General features: G+C 34.5%; 1 protein-coding gene across 1 annotated transcript; it reads right to left on the bottom strand.

Annotated features, from left to right (window-relative positions):
- Positions 1–2,017: 2,017 nt before the first annotated feature.
- LOC133299317 (uncharacterized) lies at positions 2,018–5,682 on the bottom strand. The gene is made up of 7 exons (XM_061498770.1): positions 5,368–5,682; positions 5,104–5,280; positions 3,634–3,924; positions 3,465–3,552; positions 2,902–2,991; positions 2,695–2,814; positions 2,018–2,643 (listed from the first exon to the last, which is right to left on the bottom strand). The coding sequence occupies exons 1-7, from the start codon at positions 5,680–5,682 to the stop codon at positions 2,018–2,020; spliced, it is 1,707 nt and encodes a 568-aa protein (XP_061354754.1).
- Between the last annotated feature and the right edge of the window lie 3,566 nt (positions 5,683–9,248).

Below are 9,248 nucleotides of genomic sequence, written 5' to 3'. Positions count from 1 at the left end.
GAATAACACAATGAGAAAGAAAAAATGTGATAGAACAATTCAAATCAGTTGTAAGTTTTTGAGTTGAGATAAGATTAGTAGAAAGCTGAGGAACATAAAGAACATTTTTAAGAAACAAGGAAGGTTGAATTTGAATGTTACCAGAACCAATAACTGATTTATGGGATCCATCAGCTACGGATACAGTATGACTACCAACAGTAGGATGATAAGAACGAAAAAACTCAGTACGACAAGCCATATGATCAGTTGCACCAGAATCCAAAATCCATGAGGTTTTTAAAATCAGTGCAAGAAGCAAGAAGAGATGTAGAACATATGCTCTTACCAGACAAGATCAAAGAACGGTCAGATGGCTTACACATATTATCAATAGCAGGTTTAAGCTGATCCAACTCCTTTTGCTGAATATTCACATATGGAGAACCATCTTCTAAATTGGCCATAGTGATAAGAAAGAGTGAAAAACAGCACCAAAGAACACACAACAGACACCCAAACGACGTCAGATCAGAGAGAAAAACACAGATCCGGGTAGAGGAGACAAAACCAATTTTTTTTTTGAACAGTACCGCGTGAACAGTACCCGGTGAATAATACCGTATTTTTTTTTGAGCTGTTCCGGTCGTCTGATGAAAAAGAAACCTCCGTAGAATGATAGATCTAAGAAAAACGGAGTGAAACAGGGGTCCTCACGGTTCAAAAGGTCCTCAGAAAATTTTTTCCCGGCGGCGGCTTTGTGGCGGCGAGAGGCAAATAGGGTTTGGTTTTTAAAGACGGTGATTTGCGGAAGCAGAACTCTCAGAATCGAGAGCTCTAATACCAACTTGAAAAAGGGTATTCTGATATATTATAGAATTGTAAATAATCTGTATAAAGAGTTCTCTATTTATAGTGAATAAAAGACCTAATACTTGACCTAATGGGCTTGGCCCAATATAACAAATAAATTAATAAATAAGAAAATAACTATTATTTACAACACACTACCATAATAATAAAGATGCCTAAAATAAGAATGATAACCCCCAATAAGTTCCACAAAGGATAACTATCTAAAAAAACCCATCAATAAACCTCTTAAAAAGTCAGATTGAAGTGCTAGTTTTCTTACCTTACAATGTTGATCGGAAAAGATAGAGCATCTTTTCACCGGCTTGGAAGATTACAACTCTGAGACATCGAACAAATTTCTTAAGATTACAACTCTGAGACATCGAACAAATTTCTTAGGAATGCTATTGTCCGAAGTTTTACGGTAGAACTATTGAAAATTTTGTGTCACGTGTCAACAATACGTGAGTCACGAAAAAAATGGGGTGCAACCTAGCCCCATAACGCTCCTACTTTTGGGCACAATTTTGAACACGACTGATTTCTATACATTTGTAAATAGATTCTAAAATATTACTCTTTCATATTTTCTTATTTAATTAGTAATATTTAAATTTTCATGCCCATGTTAAATACACAATTTTCTTAACTTAAATTTGGAATCAAAGCTCACATTCTGGGAATCATTACTATCACAAAAAATCCTAATTTCGTTGTGCCCATATATCTGCATCCCTTGCCACACATCATAGTCACAACCTCCTTCCCTTATTGACAGTCATATTCTTTTTTTTTTGGTAACTGATCCTAATTACCTCTTTGAGGCGAATCAGAACCCCCCGGTATATCCACGGGTTCGACTCTTTGAGCCGCCTATGGGACTAATCCAGAGTTCGAATGTGAGTCCAAGGATTACGGTACTTATGCCCCTCCCCATATGGTGTTGGTGAAATTTGAACCGAAGTCTTCTCCCACCACTCAGTCCCATGATATAAAAGTGAGAATATTCTACAAATGTTAACCTACTAATTAATTACACTTGATATAAAAGTGAGAGTCATGTTGCATTGGCAAGGGGAAAAAGAGAAGGTCAATTTAAAATTACACTACTCACAACTCTAGTTCATATGCTACACAAATACTGAGAATTAATATTCTTTTTTTTTTTTTGGTAACATAAGAATTAATATTCTAATTCAAGTTTGGCCTTCTCCAATGCTGACTTGGCAGCAATTTGCTTTGCTTGTCTCTCTTCCCTAAGTTTTCTTGTAATCTCTACTTGCTCGGCTCTAACCTTTAAGGCTGTTTCAGCCTCCAACATATTTCTTTTTAAATTATCAAGATTAGTCTTTATCTTCAAGTTCTCCAATTTACAAGACTTCAATTGGTTTTGTTTCACATGAAGCATGGCCTCAAGTTGATATATCTCTTCACAAAGTGACTGTATATGCTCATCAGATACTTGGAACAAAGTCTCAGTCTTAACACAATCCTCATGAACACAAGCATATCTCACTTTCTCCTCTTCAAAGCATTTGTTGTGCTCCTCAAGTGTAAGGGAATTTTCCATGGACTGGTCCATTTCTGCAACCGATGATGCAAGACTGATGAAGTCCCATATATGTTCAGAAAATTGTTTATAATCAACTTCTAAATTATCTAATATCGCAAAAGTGGCCTCTGCTGCCTTTCTCATGGATTCAAGGTCATGAGGGTCCAATGTCTCTAGATCAATGAGAAGCTGCTTCTGTGCAAATAAGACCATTTGTCTCAGCCTTTGTGCCTTTGAAATTGGCTTTCTTTCACTGCCTAGTGATTTATTGGGACTAACTACATCTCTAGAAACCTCAGTATGGTAACCAGTTGAAAGTTGGGGATGTTGAACGAGGCTGCTAATAGCAACCTGGTTGCGCTCACAAGGATCATCAGGAATACTTGCTTGTTTAGGAACAATTATAGGATTAATGGATGGGAAAACACCTGTAAAGATGGGAGACAGAATCAATGTGAATAATAATGATAAACAAAGTGGACATAAAAACATTAAACTGAGGAAATCATACTCACAGCAGAAAAATGGCTGAGGTGGGGTGAATTTCAAGCTTTGTGTTGGACGGAAGAAAAGAAGGCGACCTAGCCAACCCGTTGGACAAGGATCTGCAATAAGATGAAGAGAAATTCACACATGGCTTCTCTGTAAGATAATTTTTTTGAAGGGAATATGCTTAAACTACTGTCAAAGTTTATTTTTGTGATCAAGAGGAAAGGTATTATATATAACTTCAACACAATCTAATTTCGTACATTCAAATTAAATTTATTGTAACTTGAGGTGACATTTAATGTTGAGTTGATGCAGATGAACGAGAAAGACACAAAGCTAGTCTAAGAGATGTATTTCCAATATGTACAACCATTATGACTTTGGTCCATGGCTAAAAGAATAACAGCGTTACTTTAAGTAATTGATTGCAAGGACCTGGGATCGGATTTGTAAAGAATCAAGGGATAAAAAAAATCAAAATGATGTAACTTGCCTACGAAAGTGGAAGCAGGAAAACAAAGGAATCATGAAAGGAATAAATATATTTCGGAAAACAAATAAAAAACCAGAAAAAAGAAAAAAGTACCAAATGATGTATCAGCAACAGCATCACTATCAGCAAAAATGTGCCTCTGAAATTCTCTCTGTCGACTACGGATCCTTGAAGGTGTTGACTGACGAGATAATAGAAATGCTTCTGCCTCAATAGCCTCCCATGATACTGAGTTTGAAAATTCAAGATCATCATCAGTAACCTCATGTTCTGGAAAACCAACACATTCTGAATGGAGTGCCATTAGTGCTGCATCTTCTCCCTCTGAAATCTTAGATACAGTCATTAATGAGTGATTCTCAGAATTATCCATGATTCTCATCCTTTTGTTCTGTGCTAGCAAATCACCTCTATTACTCAAATCATTACCCCGGTCATTATCAGTCCCCCAAAAATCATGAAGAGTTCTTTGATTGCTTTGCTGGATACAAACAATGCTTGTGTTACTGAGTAGTTCATCCTCCGCCACACGGTAACCACAAGATCCATGATCCTGTTTGACATTAATTAGATATAAGCAAAATTAAACAGATCATAGTGGGCCAGAATAAATTCTACAGAATGGGGAATCCATAAAATCCAAGATAATTGGAAATGATACTTTCTATATAATCTTTCAGAGAAATAAGCTAAATTCCTATCTATATTTACGAAATTAAAAAAAAAAAATACTCCTAACAGCTATCTTTGTCATAAATAAGATATTTAACTCATGATAACAACATGCTTCATCATCACCCGGAAATCCAATCAACCGGACCCACAATTTATTAATCCTCCCTGAAGAGCAAGACAAATAGTGCAAATGAATGAATATGCTTGGCATGTGTCAACATCATCCATGCATAAGTTTCAGTACATTAACGTACAAGTGTTGGTGCATGCTAAAATCAAAGGAGAATTTCCCCATTCCAATAGGACATATCAGGTAATTTTTTTATGACAAGAACATATCAGGCAGTTCAGAGGCACTAAAACAATCCCTCTTTTAGTACCAAACATCAAATCTTCCCATAAAAAACCAATAACTCACAAGGCATAGAACCATAGATAGAAATACTCAGAAGCACGCACGCTTGTTGTTCTGGAATGAACATTAATGGTCTAGCAGGATAGCTAGTATTTGTATCTACGGAGCTTATGGTAAAGATGACAGGCAATGAGAAATCCTGCACCTTAGGCCAAAGTCCGATGGGATGAACAAGGTGTGTGTGTGTGAGTCACCTGCGGTGGAGAGGATGTGCTCTGGGCACAAATATGTAAGTTGTAGCCATGGTGGCCAGGATAAGTTATCAGATGAGTTCCTAGATGAGTTATGAGATCCCCTTCTTTGTTAGCTATAAGGGGTTATATATAGATGAATGCACTAGGAGATTGTGCCCCTAGTAGGTAGTTTGCAGGTGACTTAATGGCATGATGCAATGCTAGTGGGTGGTTATTGCCAGTAGATGGGAGTTAGGAGAGAATGGTGGAATGAGATGCTCCATGTAGTGGGGATAGGAAGTGGGTACCACATAAGTGGTCCACAACACTTGTGTTAACAAAAAAGAAGTCCTCAACAGTGCAAATCTATCAAAATCAACCAGCAACTTGCCACACCCACCAAATAAAAGCCGTTAATTCAAGATGTAAGCATTTCAATTTCAACAAGAAAACGAACATCACATCATACCTCTCTAACAGGGCAAGTAAAATAGTATTTAACCCCATCTGTGTTATCAGTTCCCTTCACTCTCCTACACACTCCAGCTCCACATTCACATTCAGGATACTTAATCGGTGGAGGCTGCAAATCACTCTCTTCAACGGGATCATCGCACCATTTAACAAACCCTTTACACTTTGCCCCCTAAACAAAAAAATCAAACCAACAAAATCAAGAGACAGAGAAAAAAAAAAAAACTGGGAATCACGAAAGGAAGAATTTTGAACATACCCTTTTGATGGGGCAAGCATAGTACTTCCTACCCCTGTTTTTTTCGCTGAGTGTGGTTCTGACCTCGCAAAAGCCATGGCCACAACGGCACCGTATTATTTTGGGGGAAAATGGGGAATTTTGATTGAGTGAGGGTGAGAGGGTTTTGGTGTCAGGGGTCTTCAAAGGACAATACCAAGACCAATGCCCTTTTTGGCGACACCGGTAACAGATATCTTCTTGCATTCGTTTCACAAGTTTTGGAGAACATCGAGGTGTGGATGGTGATAATGAAGGTGAAGGTGACAGAGTCATGTTCATGTTTGGTTCACCCATTTTCCTCGCGATGGTAGAGAGAGAAAGAGACGTTGGGGTTGGGGTTGGGGTTGGGGTTGGTGTTCGTGTTGAGCGTTCGATGTTCAGCGACGAGTACTATATATAAAAGTTGAACATAGACATTGGAGAATAGTTCTCATAGAAAATGAGAAAGCAACGATTCTGGACTTTCTGGCCTTGAACAGTTTCAGTTTCGTAACAGTGACTAAAATGTCACTTGTTTATTAAATTTTTTATCTAAATGTCATTTGAATAGTGTTATTTTTCAATCTGTCACAAGGCAAGTTCGTTATCCAATGTAGCGAACTCGTTTGCTGACGTGTCACGTTTATAGTGAACACCGAACTTGGTTTTAACCAAGTTTCCTACCCAATGTAGAGAACTCTATTTTTTTTAACTTGGTACTTGTTATCCACTATAAATGTGTCACTTCAGTAAACTGAGTTCGTTACACCGAATAATGAACTTGTCCTCACGACAGATTAGAAAATAACATTGTTCAAATTATATTTAAATAAAATTTTTGAGGAAAAGTAACATTTTGTTCGGTGTTCCTTCAGTTACAGTGACTAAGCAATGATTAAAGGAGACGACGAAATTGTCAATAATTTGTAACTCTGTGGATTCTTTGCCAAAATTTAAAAATAAAGGATAAGAATGGAAGTAACGGTACGTGAAAAAATATAAAAATATTATTTTATATTATATTTAATAAATAATGTACTGTAATTGATCAAAAATTTATATTTATAAATTTTTTGTTTATATTTTCAGGTGAATGTACTTCCAGTTCCATAAATATATAATATATTTTGTAAAAATTTATAAATAAAAAAATTATAAATATAATCTATCCCAACTTAAAATAAGAAAAATAATTTTCACTTTGTGCGATGAGCTCTTTTCACGATACATTTTTCACCCCTTTAATGTCTGAAAAGCCAAAAAAATGATGAAGGAGATAAAGTTTATTTCTTAACAGGAAAGGTATCCGATATACTTGTCGTTTAAGAATTTATTCATATAATAAGCCACCAGATTAGCAAGGAGAGTGGATAGTTATATTAGGTGACGTGTGTTTTAATATTTTTTTGTGTATAAAAAAAGGTTTTTCCATAAATAAATTAAGTATGAAACCCATATTTAAAAAAAAAAGAAAAAAGTCAAGATTCGGAACTAAATTCTTAGTGCACGAAGCAACAATTTCATTCCTATAACATGACAAATTGATTTCTCACTAAAAAAAAAAAAAGAAAACTTCAAAATCTCGCCTATAAATTTTCTCAAAATCAATTACTCTCCTCTTCAAAAAATTTAAACATTTATTCCCTGCTTAAAATTTCTTTATCCCTTACCTTTTTAATTTGATTTTTCATCCAAATTTTTTTTAACAGAGTTAAATTTTTTATAAAATTTCAAAACTATCCTTGATAACAAAAAAAAGAAGAAGAAAAACAACGTGATGAACCTCTTTTTCTACACAAACCCACTTTTTTGGCATAAGAAGGTTAATTGATAGGGGCAAGAGACATGTTATTTCTTAGTTAATTTGATGATGTAAAACATATATTATAAGTTTTTCAATTTGTTGATGTAAAACTACCTGAAGAGGTAGATGAATTTAATTAAAATAGTTACTAGTTTAGCTTTGAAGAAACTATAAGAATGGCATCAAATATGTCTTTTGGGCTTTTTTTTATATTTTTTTAATGGGAAGGGATACGTTTATAACTTTTTTTGTTTATAACTCTTATAACCTTAACTATGTTCTCCCGGGAGAACATTCTCCATTAGTATTCTCCCGGGAGAACATAGTTGAGGTTGTAAAAGTTATAAATAAAAAAAGTTGTAAACGTAACATGCCCCTTTTTTAATACTTGAAACTTGTTTGTTCAAGGCAAGTTTTATGTCGAGGTTTTTTGAGAGTTGTAGTTTTTATGCTCTTCTTTGTTTGCTTTATTTATATTGGATTGCATGCAATTCAGGTTTTTAGAATGGATTTGAGATTTATAGTAGCTTTACAGAGTCATCATTTATCATGTTTAGGAAATAACAAATAGCTGAAATGGCAAAGGAGGAAGAGTTAGATAGTTTTAGTTGAGGTGCTTCATTTTTTATGATATTGTTTAGGCTGAACAAGAATAAAAGTGACATTTTACCTGTGTTTTTTTAGAGCTGTGTTTTTTTTTTTTGGCTGAAAAAAATAAGAGTGACATTTGACCACAAAAACATTCATGATGACAGCAAGCTAATGGCTCAGTTAATGTATATCTATTACCGTATGTTTATGTTTTCATGATAGAAGATATCAGTGTAATAAAAGATAGTAATTTGGGGTGCTTCATTTTTAGTGGTAGACAACAGAGGTTTCTCACGTTGTTTTACTTATTTTTTGTTATAAGGGGTAGTTCTGAAATTTTTTAAAAAATTTAACTCTATTAACGAAATTTTGGTGTAAAATCAAATTAGGGTGGTAAGTGATAAAGAAATTTTAAGTAGCGGTAAATTATTAAAAATTTCAGGAAAGAAGTAAGTGAATTTGAGGAAACTTATAGGAAAATTTTTGAAGTTTTTCTTAAAAAAAAAAGAATTTATTCAATAATTAAAAATTATTGAATTTATTCAATTCCAAAAAGTATATGTACATTTAATTAAGAGTTTAAAGTTATTTTAGATAATTTTAATTAATATTCATCATAATACACATAAAAAAGTGTGTAGGGTCCATGTAAAGAGAAGAGAGAATTGTTATCAAAAAAAAAAAAAAGAGAAGAGAGAATAAAAAATATAGGCCCCACACACTTTTTTGTGTGTATTTTAATGAAAATTAGATAAAATTATCTAAAGTAAACTTTAAAAATTTTGAACTTTTTAATTAAATATTTTATGAGAAATATATTTCTCATATTATACAAGACAAAATTATTTTTATAATGCATAAAAAATGGGTAGGATTCACTTATTTTTTCTCTTTCTTTTTTTGGTAAGCTGAGGGGGAATACCCACAGCACAAATTCAAATTACACAATAGAAATAGTCTAAGGTCTACAAACAGACGCTAGATCAGCATTAAACAGGAACTCAATACCAGGGGAAGGGGAATTGAACCTACACATGTCAAGATTATCAAAATTATGTATGGATAGTTTGCCAGCTAGTCTACAATATTGTTGTCTTCTCTATATGTATGCCTCAAATGAATTATCCATTCCTTTGCGATCCATGCCCGTATCCGAGAAATCAAATGACTCTCGCGGGCTGCATCACCAGATTCGGCGAGCAAAGTGATAGCAGATAACGAATCACTTTCTATAATAATTTTCCTCCAGCCAAATTCCTATGCTAACTCTAGTCCCTTAAGAATCCCCCAAAACTCAGCATTTATAGCATTACAAACTCCAATTCTATAAGAAAAACCATTTAACCATTGACCAGAAGCATTACGAAAAACTCCTCCATAAGCCGCCAAACCTGGATTACCTTTTGCAGCTCCGTCTGAGTTGAATTTCACCCAATCATCTTCCGGAGGATTCCAACAAACCAGAATGCTAGACTTGTTGCTCATT

Source organism: Gastrolobium bilobum, unplaced genomic scaffold (assembly GCF_033153095.1).
Source record: "Gastrolobium bilobum isolate Gb01-03AN ecotype WA unplaced genomic scaffold, APGP_CSIRO_Gbil_v1 utg13105, whole genome shotgun sequence".
In the NCBI taxonomy this organism is placed as follows: Eukaryota; Viridiplantae; Streptophyta; class Magnoliopsida; order Fabales; family Fabaceae; genus Gastrolobium; species Gastrolobium bilobum.
Note: the sequence above shows the minus strand (reverse complement) of the source record. Positions and strands in the feature narration are given on the sequence as shown.

Coding starts and splice junctions, on each gene's coding strand:
- LOC133299317 (XM_061498770.1), bottom strand. CDS start 5,682: ATGGGTGAACCAAACATGAACATGACTCTGTCACCTTCACCTTCATTA. Junction 5,281..5,367: donor ATGCTTGCCCCATCAAAAGG/GTATGTTCAAAA, acceptor TTTTTTGTTTAG/GGGGCAAAGTGTAAAGGGTT. Junction 2,644..2,694: donor ACATCCCCAACTTTCAACTG/GTTACCATACTG, acceptor ATAAATCACTAG/GCAGTGAAAGAAAGCCAATT.